This window comes from Crocuta crocuta, unplaced genomic scaffold, assembly GCF_008692635.1.
Source record: "Crocuta crocuta isolate KB4526 unplaced genomic scaffold, BGI_CrCroc_1.0 scaffold36, whole genome shotgun sequence".
NCBI lineage: Eukaryota > Metazoa > Chordata > Mammalia > Carnivora > Hyaenidae > Crocuta > Crocuta crocuta.
In genome coordinates, this window is record NW_027532203.1 from 17,186,254 (window position 1) to 17,201,026 (window position 14,773).

Genomic DNA, 14,773 nt, shown 5'->3' on the forward strand with positions numbered 1-14,773 from the left:
AACCATCACCTCTTGTGAGAAAGAATGCTGGTCACTGAAGAACGAGTATCATTCTGCAGACGTGCTGTAGCTGAAGGGATCTGTTAACGTTGCTTTGTGTGGAATTTCTCAAATCTTGCTTGATGTATAAATTTTGTATAATCTTAGGTGTCTGGTGGGTAAGGAAGGCTTCCGAATACCCACCCTACCTTAACTAAAATAATTCTGGTTTTAACTGGGGTTCTGCACAAAAATTTAACAGGTTTCCTCTACCATGTTTCCTTCTCTACCTAATTTTAGATTGCTGAAATTATTGGATCTTCTTTTTACTTTCAATTTCTAACTTATTGGGTGGTTTTGATGAGAGACTATAGCTTGGAAAATCTCTGCTTTTTGGACTTAATCTTTTCCTCATGGTCAGGTATATGTTTGGTTGTGTTACAGATATTCTGTGGTCACAGAGCAGGACATCAGGTTCTGTGTTTATGTATTAAATGTTTCATTAGTTTTCATTTGCTGTGTAACCTGTTACCACACACCTTCCAGCCTGAAACAACACGGATTTATGATCTCACAGTGTCTGCAGGTCAGGAGTCCAGGCATGGGTTAGGCGTCTCCTCAGCATCTCACAAGAGGAAATTGTGCCATTGACTTTGTTGTGCCCTCCTCTGGAGCTTGGGGGCCTCTGCTGAGCTCACAGGATTGTGACAGGGTTCACTTCCTTGAAGTTGTAGCACTGAGGTCCTCATTTCCCACAGACTGGCAGCTTGAGGCTGGTCTCAGCTAGTGGAGGCCACCTGCATTCCTTGCCACATGGACCCTCCATCTTCATGGTCAGCAGCCGAGAATCTCTGCTGTTGAACCTGCTTGCTCACACGTTGAATCACGTTTGCCAGGGACAGCCTAGTCTTTTTTAATGGCTATCATCTGATTAAGTCACGCCCGCCAAAAGAGACTCTCCCTTTCTTGAGGTCAGTGGATTTGAGACCTTAATTACATCTGAAAAATCCCTTAACCGCAGCACCTAGATTCGTGTTTGAATAATAGAAAAAAATGTCTACACACCAGCAGTGAGAGTCTTCGGTGCTCTCTGAGATCTCTGCCTTTCATAGTTGGTTTTTTAAATCCTAATATCTCTGATGTTTTGTTTGTACTTGTCAGCTTCTGAAGAAGGATATTAAAATCTTCCAGCATAATTTTTTCTCCCCTGTTTCTGGTTATCTGCCTAGGGATTTGGTGGTCACCTTAATACATAATTTTAAAAAGGGTAAATGACTCTAACTTCTTGAGGATTTTATTCACTTTTTTTCTTGACATTAGTGGGATCTTTAAGGAAATACTGTCTATTATAACGAAGGCATATTTATCCAAACAGTTAATTCATTTAAACTGAACTCCATTTATTATACTTATTTTAAAATAATATAAAATTTGTATGAAATTTTTTATTTTACTATATGTGTACCTTTGTACATAGTTTTCATACTTTGACAAGCATGTATTGTTTCAAATCAATAAAATCATTTTTAAAAAATACTTGGAAAAATATAGAGTGGTACGTTTCGACCTTAGACCTCAGAAAAGCATTGCTATGGAAAAGATTATCACAGTACCTCTGTCATTTTAATACTCCTCCAAGAAGACTCCCCCAGAGTCATGCTGAAACAGGAGACATTATAAAACTCATCCCATATGTATTTTGTTTCAGGAAGAGGAGTCCGCTTGTATTACATAGGCGGAGAAGTTTTTGCAGAGTGCCTAAGTGACAGTGCAATCTTCGTGCAGAGCCCCAACTGCAATCAGAGATACGGCTGGCACCCGGCAACAGTGTGTAAAATCCCACCAGGTACAGATAACATCTGCCTGCGGCAACAAACCTGTTGTGTCAGCTTGCTGAGTTTCTCTAGTTGCTGTTAATTTTAGGAATCAGGAGATGATTGGCGTCCTTGCATTTTAAGATCTGTAGCCCCTTTAAAATTATCTTCTTGATCATGATATTCTTTTCACACTTTTTTTTTTTTCAATCCTAGGTTGTAACCTGAAGATCTTCAACAACCAGGAATTTGCTGCTCTTCTGGCTCAGTCTGTTAATCAGGGTTTTGAAGCCGTGTATCAACTAACTAGAATGTGCACCATAAGAATGAGTTTTGTGAAAGGGTGGGGAGCCGAATACCGGTATGGAATACACATTCAGTTCTTGAATTTCCACAATGTATAATTCTATTTTCCCCCATCCTTTGTATCTTCTGGAGTTCACTTGTATCTATCTTCCTTAAGGTTATGGACTCAGCAGAGCGTATGCAAAATAACAAAAGGGGGTTGGAGGTCACTACATTCAAAACTACTGCAAATTCCTGTGCTGACATTACAGAAGACAGAATTAGAACCTGTGCAGACGTGCACTGTAGCGTAATGCAGGGTGTTAAATACCACCAAAAGGGTATATTTGAAGGCTCATGTCAGTTCATGGAAGCAGAGGCGCTTTCACTGAGGCTCCAGGAAGCCTTCTTCTGGTAGAGTTGGCCCATAGTCTGCTTCTGAAAGATGCACAGGAGTTCAGTTAGGTGTTGAAGGGTTGGGACACAATGATCCTGGTGACAGAATGCAGTTCAGTGTCACTGGAGCATAGAAAGTAAAGAAGAAGGCGGCTGGACAGATAAGTTGACCAGTTGAATATAAGGTTAAGAGGTGGAACTTTATTCCATAATAGATGGGGGTATATCCCTCCCCATCCCCACCCCCCACGCCACTCTTCCTTCCNTCCCCCATGGTCTTGTGCTATGTTTTACATGTAGTACCTCATTCATTTCAGCATGGCTAAGAATTTCTGTCATCTTTTTTTAAATATATATAAGATTGCAAAAAATGGTTCAAATGAATACTTATTTGGAAACAGGCTTAGAAGAGATTTGATCATTTTCCCATGGATGCATTTTAAGTGGTGGAGACAAGACTTGATGAAAGCCTTCCTTGACTCTTAGCACCCTCTCCAAGGGTACTAGTAACAATTCCATAATTGAGTTTTACGGAAGCTAATTTGTCATCAGGGGATAAGATAGATTAAGTTATTACCAAATTAAACCGTGGGTTGGATTCCACATCAGTGAAAATGAAGACTTCCCTTGGCATATTTTAAGGCTAGAATTTTAAGTAAAATACTTAGCCTTTCTCCCATTCATACTGCTCACTGAGCACCTGCATATGAAGATACTCATATAGTGTAGTACTAGGGTTCTTATTCTGCCCAGTAGTTCGGACCCTTCTTCAAAATGTATTTCATTTCATTTGCACCTGATTATCTTGAACAAATTTTGGGAGGTATGTGCCTCTTGAGATCATGAGACTTGAAGTCTGCTAATTGAATGCTTTTATAAAAATATATATTGTGTTAAATGTTTATATCCTAGAAAGAAGACTTGTCATTATTTTGCCCAAGTTCTTTTAGTAGAATACTTAATTTTGTGTATTTTTCTTTTCTCTTTTGTTTTAATCATTTCCCTTTTGAGATATGATGCCTTTAAAGGATGCTGAGTTCCTTTTTGCCTTGGACTTTAATCAGCCCGAGTTGATATTAAAAATTAAATTCAAATGGTTACTATCTGATATCAGGCTTTCAGGTCATACATCTGTTTTCTTCAAAAGATTAGGCTGTTACAGAACATGGTAGCAGAAATTTGGCTGGATTAAATGTGAACTGCAGAGCTCAGGGAAAAGTCCATGTATGTCTGTGGGTCTCCTGCTAACAACAGCTTTAATTGGTGCAGGGAGGTACTGCCCTTTGTGCATGGCAGACTCTGCTGTTCATCAACCCAGAGAGAATTTAAAATCTGTAATTATGAGAAGCAGTAACACATAATATGTTTTTATGGGTACAGAGTCAGATATATCTACTTTGGATAATACAGTAGTTTCCTTTAGCATTTCCTTTAACAATAATGTCAGATACTCATATATCTGTGGACTGTTGGTAGTTACCAGGAATCTTTTATCCTTAATGACGCTAGAGCTGAGGAGGTAGATCTAATGGTTAGATTTCTAAAACTATCTTTCAGTTTTTTAAACACCAGCATATTTGCCAGCATTAAAAAAAAAAAAAATCAAGAAATGTAGTGAACAGGAAATACAGATGTGCAAAGAATTTGTACTTGAGAAATATGCCAGAGTAGAGTGGACTGGTACTGAAGTGAGTGAATGGGATAAATAAGTTCTCAGGTACATTCCTGTGCCCAAATAAGTATAGTGACAACCTTCTTAAACCTACTTGTTCCCCCATTCAGCGACCCAGATTAAGAATTATTCCCTAAGTTTAAACTAATCTAGTAACAAATGATCTGATTGGAAACAAACAGAAAATACCCAGAAGTCAGCAAATGACAGAATCAAAATTAAGAGAGATCTTGGCAAAATCCTGCAGGATGCCTGATCTGAGAGAGAGGTAGAAGGCAGGAGAAACTTTATGTAGAGAACAACAGAAAGAATAGAAGGGAAGATAAAGAAGGGTCAGTCTTGCCTTTGCTTTATGGATAAAGTGAGTGAATTTTGTGATATGTGTTGGTCCATTTTTAGGCTGCATGAACCAAAATGTAGTAACTGTGTCAAAGTCAGACAGTGAGTCTGTACAGATCAGATTTGATACTGTTGTATTATGTTCCACATGTCATGTTTTAGGAATGATCCCATATCAACATGTCTTAGTATATGTCTCAGACCCTGAGACAAGGATTCAAATGCAAGGAGTTTGTTCAGGAAATGGAGGAAACACTGGTAAGGAAGGAGGAAACAGGGAAGTGAGGTAGGGGAGAGAAGGTAGCCAATACCATTCTTAAGCCAGCTACTCTATTGGGCGGGTCATTCAAGCATATTCCCCCAGGAGAACTTGGGAAATAGTAATGAACATACAGAATTATCTCACCCAGAAGGAAAGGAAACTGGACATTGAAATGCCAATCCCTTGTCATTGGGTAAGGCTGCTCCCAGGGAGGTGAGTTTCCTAGCATTTGCGGTCTGATACACATGTGGCAGGAGCAGAGAGGTTCTCAGGCACAGAAATTCCGATACGTGCGGTTGGAAGTTGGCTAGAGAACACTGAAAAATCCAAAGCTTCTAGTGGGGCACTGACACCATCTGCTGTAGAAAACCACATCCTTTGAAGTATAGTTGTAAATTCTATCAAGCGTGTGTCGCTTGGAGATGAAGAGTTAATAATGGCCTTTTCTCATGTCTGAAGGGCTGTCATGCTGAAGAAGCAAGCAGACTCACCAACTTACTGTATATAATAAATAAGAACTAAAGTCAGTATGTGCAAGTGACAGGATGTCATTGAACAATGTGTAATTCCCAGAGTTTCCCATTACGTCCAAGTACTAAAGGTGTTTCTTATTCAAAAGCCTCCATGGTGTTTCTAACAGGGATGTCCTCTGACTTTGCCAGGGAAAAGCTGAACCCCAACTCTTAACATTCACTGATAAGCTTAGATCAGAGTTCTGTTTTGTTGTGGTACACGTGAAATTTGAACCATGTTCCAATCCATTGAGTATTCTCTGTTCTATAGCTGAGTAGTAAGTAAGGTAACTATATTCTGGTTTGCTTGGGGCAGTTCTGGTTGAAGTCTCTTATCCCGGTGTGATTATTACTAGTAACTACATTCACTATTTTTTATTTTAAATGTTTGTTTATTTATTTGAGAGAGAGAGAGAGAGAAATAGCAGGGGAAGGGCAGAGAGAGAGGGAAATAGAATCTGAAGCAGGTTCCAGGCTCTGAGGGGCCTGCGCAGAGCCCGGGGCTCGAACCCATTGTGAGATCATGACCTAAGCAGAAGTTGGATGCTCAACCAACTGAGCTACCCAAACCCCCCTCATTTACTCTTAAACATGTCTCATTTTGGATGGTGAATAGTGAGGTCACCCTCCTAATTTTAATCTGAAGAGAAAAGAATGTTTTTGTTCATGTCTTTAAAAGCAAAACAAAAAAAGTCATTAGAAGTATTTTGTTAGACTTTGAAGATTAAATCATTTTCAAAGTAATCACTATCCAGACTGAATGCTGGTGCAAAAGAATGTAGGTCTTAGTATATACAGCCTTTTAGTTTGTCTGAATTCTGAATGCATGTAGCTAAACACAGCCATGTTCTCTTAATTTCATAATGATTTTCTTGTATTCTTTTAACTAGAAGGCAGACGGTAACAAGCACTCCTTGCTGGATCGAACTCCATCTGAACGGGCCTCTGCAGTGGTTGGACAAAGTGTTGACTCAGATGGGATCCCCTTCAGTGCGTTGTTCGAGCATGTCCTAAAGCTTCGGCACCAAGCAAGCGCCATCAAAAGACTCCATGTAACAACTCTTCTGTCATAGTATTTGTGTGTGGTCCCTGCGGACTGTTTACTGTCCAAAAATTCCAGAGAGAAAACAGCACTTGAGGCCTCGTCAAGTAAAGCACCTTGTGGAATCGGTTTCCTATATTCGAATATTAGATGGGAAGATTAGTGTCTAGAAGTACCCTCCCATAAAGGAGAAAGAGAAGACTTTAAAGACTTGACTGATGTCTTGTTGGGCCTAAAACTGAGTGTCCCAAAGGTTTATGAATAACAGTAGTAGTTACGTGTACAGGTGATGCATCATGGTCCAGTATCACAGTATTGTGCTGTTTATATCCATTTTTAGTTTGCAGAAATTAGGTGTGTGTGTGTGCTGCTTCTTGATTTAGGCAAGCCTTTATAAAGTCACAGTACCTATTCTGTTATTCCCACTTCTCCGTTATTTTTGTGTGTCTTTTTTAATATATAATATATATCAAGATTTTCAAATTATCATTTAGAAGCAGATTTCCCTTGTAGAAAAACTAATTTTTCTGCCTTTTACCAAAAAAATAAACTCTTGGGGGAAGAAAAGTGGATTAACTTTTGAAATCCTTGACCTTAATGTGTTCAGTGGGTCTTAAACAGTCCGTCCTTTTGTGTTATTTACTGCTAACTCTCACCATAAGGAAACTTTGCAGAAAATCTTTTCAGCCCTCTTCTCCATCCCCGCTTTTGCCCTGATACCAAAACTGTGTGGCCTGACACCTGTCACTAGTAATGGTGGCACTGATGCTGCCGGTGCCAGTTAGTTCTGGGGCACAGCACGAGCTCACACAGAGTCAGTCCCTCTGTCTTACAGATTTCAGCGGGCAGTAATTGACTTGCGTGACCAAGCAGTCGGGTGATTTACCCTTGCACCTCATAAAAACACAAATGGCAGTATACTTATTTTCAGGGATGTGCTACAGTGATTTCAGTATATTTATCCTTTTTTTAAAGCCAAGCTCTAGATATAAACACTCTTTTTTAAAGACTCTTTTAAAATATTTCAGTAGCAGACCTAGTGCTCTTTGGGTTTCGCTGACTTAGTTTCCAGATTGTATTAGGAAATAGACCTTTTTGTAAATGCAGTTGCTTCGGCGCGATACCCACAAAAGTGATGCTGAGGTACGATCAGCAGATAAGGGCCATCTGTTTTTAAAGTATGTTGTATTAAATTTATAAAGTGTATGTTATTTTACCTAATTATGAATTCAGAATTTTAAAAATTGAGGGAGAAGCAGTTTACTAGCAAGTTTTTTTAGCTTTTAATTATCTACAGCAGAGGTGTTCTTAACTGATCCTGAATATGTGATTGACTATTAGAACCAATGACCTTTATGCTCTGACAGATCCTGGGAGCTCTGCTGGTGGCCTGCTCAGTGGAAGAGAATCCTTGTGTCTAACGTTAAGTCTGCAGTTTTAACAGTTCTCGCTTGCATCACTTTAGAAATGGGAAACAGCCACTCCTGACCCCCTACTAGTAAATTTTCATATTTTTGAAGATATAAGACATCTTTGGTACTTGTTCTTTGAAACCATATTTAGCTGTCTCTACAGGTATCATTTTCAGTACTGTCAGTGTTTGGTTGGTTGTTTTCTATTAGATGTACCCCATTTTCCTATATTTGTCTGTACACGTATGTGCTCATGTAAACTTGGTATGGTGAGTTTTTAATTCTTTCAACAAGTACGTAGCTGTTCACCTGTTACGTACTCCAGGAACTTTCTTTGCCTTGGGTAAAGGTGAACAAGACAGATCTGGTCCCTGCCTTGGCTGAGACTCCAGTTACCATGGCCCTTGCTCAGCTTATTTGTCTATGAAGGAGATAAACAGGGTACTGTGGTAGAGCATGGCAGGGAAGACTTCTCCAAGGAGGTGACGCTTGAGCTGACATGTGATGCGGGAAGGGAGCAGACGGTGGGGGAAGCCAGGGAGATGGGCGTTCCTGGCAAAGAGAACGGCATCAAATGTGAAGGCTCATTTCAAGGGAAACTCATTGTTAAGTATGAATGCTTACATAGAAGTCTCTACACAGATCGGAACTGGAGGATCAGAAGGGGTCTATAATTTGTAATAGTTGAGGGTGGCCTTATTTTGTGACAGATGGCTTCATGTGTTCAGGTATGACCGCTGTCGGGCCGTCTGGAAATAACCCAGGACACGGGGTACTTGAGCTTACTTGAGAACCTGTGGTGATGTTGGGGAACGGTTCCAGGGACAGAGAACAACCTTGAAAGTGGTAGGCAGTCCTGGCAATCAGCTCCTCTTGCGCTGCTGTGTCCCGTGAAGCAGTGCCAAGTGTATCGTCTCAGCAGTGATTGCATCTCTGCGACGGTGTTGGGGTTCTTCTGTGCGACGTTAAACTGAGACTCAGCTCTTCGGAAACACCTGTAGTACTGGGAGCTTGCACCTGTCGAGCAGTCGACTCTGTTGCTGTTCGATGATTTTACGTGCTTTTTAAGGAGATGCTGTGTTTACATTCTGTTTTGTCTGCTGTGGCCTAGTTTTTGTTGTTTTCCCTCCCCACCCCCTTTACTGGGATTGTTTTCATTCTTCTGAGTGATAAGTTCTTCTCTCTGTTGATTGTTGTCTTTATTTAAGTTAGCAACATTATTTAGAATTCCCCTTCCATGGCACTGGTAATTTTCTCTGTTTCACATGAGAACTGAATGAACATATTTTCTGTCACATTTCTAAGATGAATGGTGGTTTGCACGTAGGGGTCTATAGAGGGACGTCGTGGGGCATCAGAGGCCGGTGACGTTCCCACTGACTTTGGTCTAACCAGTGGCAGCTTCATTTTTGTCCTGTAATGGCGTTCTATTATAGATTTCTTTTTAAAAAAGAGTTTTACTGCTTAAAAATAAAAAGTTTCAAAAGTCTGTGTAAGCGCTGTGTAGGATTAGGACACATAACTGGACCTCGGCCCACTTTTTGGAACAACCCTGTTTGTGTTCTTTTCTCCTACTTCAGGGAACCTTCCTCACTCGGTTTGAGCTAACGCCAGTTATACTAATTATACAGAATGCCATCCATTCATTCCGTAAACATTTGTGGATGTCTGCTCTTCATCCAGTGGTAGGTGCTTAGTAAAGAAAAGATGACTGGGATTTAGTCCTGGCCCTCAAGCTATAGGGTTACTTCTTCTCTCAGGACCTGCCTCTTTGCCAGAAGGAAATCTGCCTAATGTTTGTCAAAAGCGAAATACTCGTATTCTGTATCCTTAATTCTGTATTCCAGGTATATAATTGCAAATTGTTTAATATCTAGTTTGGTTTGTTTTTTAACTTTAAACCATATGCAATTTTGCTTGATTCTTCTGCCTTTAAATGTGTCAGATTTTCTTCTTGGTTAAAATTACTTTAATTTCAGTTTATTTGTGCCTTTTAGGTCGGTTTCAATCAAGACTAAGACACTGAAGGTGAAGAACAGTCAGTCTGGTCTCTTGCTAATTGAAATCAAGGAAAGGATTATATATACCCAGTTGGTTTCTCTACCTCTTCCAAAAGCTGTCCAAATAAACCTTTAAGATCTTTCTGTCCACCCCCCCCTGCAAAATGCTTTTGAACATTTATTCAATAATCAGCACTCTCCCTGGTCTGGTTGATGGTGAGTTATAAAGTAACACAAGAGAATGTTCACTTTGCTTAAAATTTGTCTTTATGTCCTTTTGCTTTAAATGGCTGCACATGGTAATTTCACAGACTGCCCCCTTCCACACCATCTCCCCTGTCTCTCTAGATAACTAGGTAGTCTGTGGACATAAGCAACACGTGATCTTTTACTCTGATCCAGCTCACCAATGTTCAGACTTGACAAATTATGCCCAGTTTCTTTCCTTCATGAGCTTCACTTTGCTAAATTCTTAATAATTCATCAACTGAATTGTATTCTTCCCCCCTTTCTTATGATGGGACATATCCCTGTGATCTTGCTGGTTGCCCTCTTGCCAACCGTGTTTTATCTGCAGACATCATTGACCTTTACTAAAGACCAAAAACGATGGTGCTTTTCATACCCAGGGTCCTAATTTCTTCACCATGGAGGTTGATGCTATTCCAGTTGGTCAGTCACTTAAATCTTACAGATGGCTGAGAAATTCTTTCTAGTTAAATATCTTTGTGACTAGTAAATAGCATGAATTACAGATTCTATTTTAAATTATGTTTGGGATTTGGAACTTTTCCAGCAGTCGCAGCCAATGATTTTCCTGTAACACCAGCCCATTTCCACCTTGGAGCGTGTTGGGTTGTTAGTACGATCAAGAGTAATGATGATAGTGGTCAGAATCCTACTATTGAGCTCCTTTTATACCCTTTCAGGCTTTCATGAATATTTTATCTGTTCAGACTACCTTTTATATGTGGAGATTGAGGGACAAATCATCTCTTAGAGTGGAATTCCTGTGTTCAGAGCCTCAACCAGGAAATGTCAGCTATCCTAGATTTAGACGGCCTCGTGATAGTCTTTATGGTAAGAACTTGTCTGTTGTGTTCATGTAATTTCATGAATAGGAATGATTTTATCTTGGATATTATAGGTAACTTTATACATAACATAACTGCCTTAAATCTTTTTAGCAGGAAACAAATTCTATTATGTGTGTATATGGATTTACATATGCATACACACTCCTAAGAAAACCTTAACAGAAGGGGTCATTTATCTACTTACATTTTAACATCCCTGAATAATTCTGTTGTTTAAATCTCAGAGCTCACTGCGAGTTCCTTAATTTGCTTGCAGACATTTTTCCTTTCAGACCTTCAGAGTAATTTATTTATTCTGCCAGAGTCCTGATTTGGCAGTTCAGTTAGTATGCCATTTTTAGGTATCTTGATAATTAAGAATCATAACTGGAATTCATTAACATCAAATAAAACTACGATAGACACCCATTCATTAAATTATTATACGTCCAGTGGTCTCTGAAAGGTACTAGTAGGGTTTTTGTTTTGTTTTGTTTTTTTAATGTTAGATTGCCATTTGCTATTTTCCTCTTGACTTAAGATTGCCAAGCTGCTGAAGATACCTGGGAGGTAGCACTACTAAGTGAAGTTCTCCTGTGGTTAAGGGCAGCCCGAAGGTGGTTCAGACCTGACTTTTTTAGCTGTGCTCAACAGAAACGGATTTTCCAAAGTTCTTTGGGTCATCTCTGATCCACAGACCTCTGACCAGAGTATGTTAGCCTAAGTTAACTTCAGTGTCCATTGATTTGCTGCCATGAGGTCCGTGATTGACCCCACATTTCAAGCACTGGTGGAGGTGGAAGGGCCCTTGGGAGAATAACGCTGTTGTTGATGGGAGTGAGAGGGGTTGTCAGCACCACACAAAGGACCTGAGGATTTTTCTCCAGAAAAATTCCTACAAAATGATGTTCTCCTACCCTTCAAAAACATGAAATCTCTTTGTTTTTTCAGAATTTTCATTGAGGAGCTAAGGATTTATTTCCTCTTTCTAATTAAAGATGATTATTTATTGAACCATGAACTCCATAATATACTGATACAAGGACAAAAGTGAAGTCTTAGAACTCTAAAAATACTTCATTATATATTTTGCTTTTCACACTTCACACTCCTCTCTCTCTCTCCGTGGCTTTAAAGCTTTTGGCTATTTTACACTGTTAGTCACTAGATAACTTGCCATATTTCTGGTTCTATATTAAGTTCTACCCTTTATAATGCCGTAGCAGAAAGTTGATTCTCAGCATCTGTCTGTAGGGATAGATGTCTTACTAAAAGTCTCTTCCAAAGAGGTTTTCATTTTCATTTTTTTTTTTAGTAAGTCCCTTAAGAAATACGTCCGTTTCGTTTTTCATGTTCTTGGATTGTTCAAACAAAAAAATACATTGGTGAGAATAGGGTGCTCTTCTGGTGAATGTATGTACCTGCTTTAAGAATGTAGTCATTTGTCGGTTTATGTAACTACCATACACAGATTAATTTAAATTGGGGGAAGTCATCACATGTAGCAAGTAGGTAATCTACATGGATTTAATTTTTAAAATCCTGTTTCTAGGCAAGACGCAGAACCCAAATTGGTCACTTTTTAGACCAACTTTACCTCAGGCTTCATTTTTGCTTTTCTGACCCTGACCTTTAAGACATAAATATTTGCATCTTTTTATTAGTGATAGTGAAGCTGCGACACTAACCATTTTTACGCAAGAGGGCAAAACAAGAAAAACTAGAGACGATGCCGAAAGCAGCTGTGCAGTTGTTGACCTAGATCACAGCGTCGTAGGCAAAATAAAAATGTTCCTATCTGAGAACACTCTTTGCCATCACTTCCCAAGGCCAGACCTTCTGGCAGAACGCTGTGAAAAGTTAACAATTCCGGGCCTTCGTCATCTGAGGGGAATATCTCCCGTTGGCAGCCTTCTTTTCAATATATGAAGCAAGAATGTGGGAAATAGTTGGCAAAGAGTGTTTTCACCTAAAAAAAGAAAATGAAAAGACATATAAAACTGAATTATTCATTTAGCCCTGAAAATCTCAGAGCGAGTCAGTGAAATACTATATAACTGGACAAAACCAGAAGCAGCTTTAGAGGATTTGTCTGAAAACTGGTTTCAAGAATGAATGAAACTTTTATACATTGATCACTAATTTGCTTAGGTACTACCAACTATTCTTGTAATTGACACCATTAAAGAAAGAGTCCGTGGACTTCCTGGGAGCCCGCCACTGGCAGTGGCCTCAAGGGTTTTTTCTAGTGGATGCCCTCACAGGTAGCTTTATGATCTTGAAAATTCTTAGCTTTTATCTAGTGATACTAAGGGAAGAGTGAGTGGAATCCTCAGGGTGACCGATGACCCTGGGACACTTGGGACTGAGGTGTTCTCTGCGTGCAGGACTCTCAGTTCCAAACCTGGGAGAGTCCTGGGCGCAGTAGGAGGAACGGTCCCCTAGGCGTTCTTACCGCTAACCCTCCCTCCCTGAAACCTTGTAATAGTTAAGTTCAGCTGCGGCGGGACTTGTCCACATTTCCGATACTTGGATATGTGTCCTCTAGTCACTGCTGTGGATGGAATGTGAGATTCATAACAGCAAATGGCACCACCGTGGTGGTGGTGAGACTAACGCTTAGTAACCCCAGGGAAGGTAACCGGGGGGTTAGTGAAACAGAAGAGGCAAGTAGATCGCTAAGTTCTTCAGAGCCTGTGTGTATATGGAAGTACAAATCATGTCTTGTGGGGTTAATGCTAATCTGAAATTTACACTTTTCACAGTAAGAGAAAACTGAGTGGTGGTGTGGATGTCTTCTCGCTTGAGGGAAGACACGGCCTTTGATGCTCTGACCTCTGCTACATTCCCCAGACTGCCCTGCTCAAGAAGTTAGAATGTAGTGTTTATTCTCAGTGACTGTCATACTGAGATTACTAAATGCCTCGGCCACTGGCAGGGGAAGAAAGTGGGTGTCCGGATCCAGACTGAGCGGCGCCCTCAGTTGTGATAGCCCCCTACCCCTCAGGTGCTTACCAGCTAGAATGCCAAGCACGGGAGGTGAGACTTTTCTAATACAGCATTAATTTTGTAATGCAGTATATGAGGGATGCAGAGTCTGTCGTCGTTTCCCCGTGGTCGTCCTCAGAGCCTGCGCCCTCTGTGCACTGTGACGTAGATGGTAGGTGTGTTCTTTGTAAGCTTTAATCCTATGGTTGTCAAAAGTACGACGTGGTTCCATTTTTTCTTTTTTAAACGATGAGCTGAGGCTTTATTGCAGCTGGTTTTCAAGTTAAAATTGTGAAATACTGATTTCCTTCCCTCCGCCCACACCAAATATTTTAGTCTATTTAAAGTACAAAAAAAAATAGTTCTACTTAAGAAAACATTGCTTAAATGTCCTGTGATTTCTGGTCAATTTTTATATATATTTGTGTGTGTCTGTATGTGCTCTCACTTTTTACCTTGTTTGCTCTCTACCTGTGTTAACAGTACTTTCACCATTGAAAGGTGAACATTTTTCCTAGCATTAAAGAAAAAAAGCCATTTGAGTTGTTTACCATGTTATTATGGGACTAATTCTTAATTGTCTTAATTGATTTTATCTTAAACTGATCTTTCTTAGAGGGGATTATATTTTGCTGTCCACACCCCAAATTATATGGAAACAAAAAAAAAATTGTGTGTTTCACATAATGGCAGTGTGATGCTAAGAGCTCGTCTTTGTCTTTAAGTTTTGTGCTATATAAAAAGTTTATTCTCCTCCCCTGGCAGGCAGATACACACCACTTAATATCACAGCCCACAGCACACACGTAACACATACCCCACAGTGCAGGTAAGTTACGCATTTTAGTTTCAGCCTGCTTGTGCCCAATTCATGATCTCCAGTACTCATCAACTGTGCTGCAAACAAAAACAGACTACAAGGTGAAATTCATGTTTACTCTCAAAATGTACTCCTAGCAAAAAAACAAAAAACAAAACAAAACCTTTTAAAAAAGA

General features: G+C 39.9%; 1 protein-coding gene across 2 annotated transcripts in view; it reads left to right on the forward strand.

Moving 5' to 3' along the window:
• The window catches only part of SMAD2 (SMAD family member 2), a 61,652-nt gene extending 47,338 nt beyond the window's left edge, over positions 1–14,314 (forward strand). For both annotated transcript variants that reach the window (XM_077777716.1, XM_077777715.1), the window contains 3 exons: positions 1,688–1,825; positions 2,010–2,154; positions 6,150–14,314. In XM_077777716.1, the coding sequence (XP_077633842.1) occupies positions 1,688–1,825; positions 2,010–2,154; positions 6,150–6,273 (407 nt within the window). In that variant the 3' untranslated portion in view covers positions 6,274–14,314. The remainder of the gene's footprint in view (positions 1–1,687; positions 1,826–2,009; positions 2,155–6,149) is intronic.
• Positions 14,315–14,773: the final 459 nt, after the last annotated feature.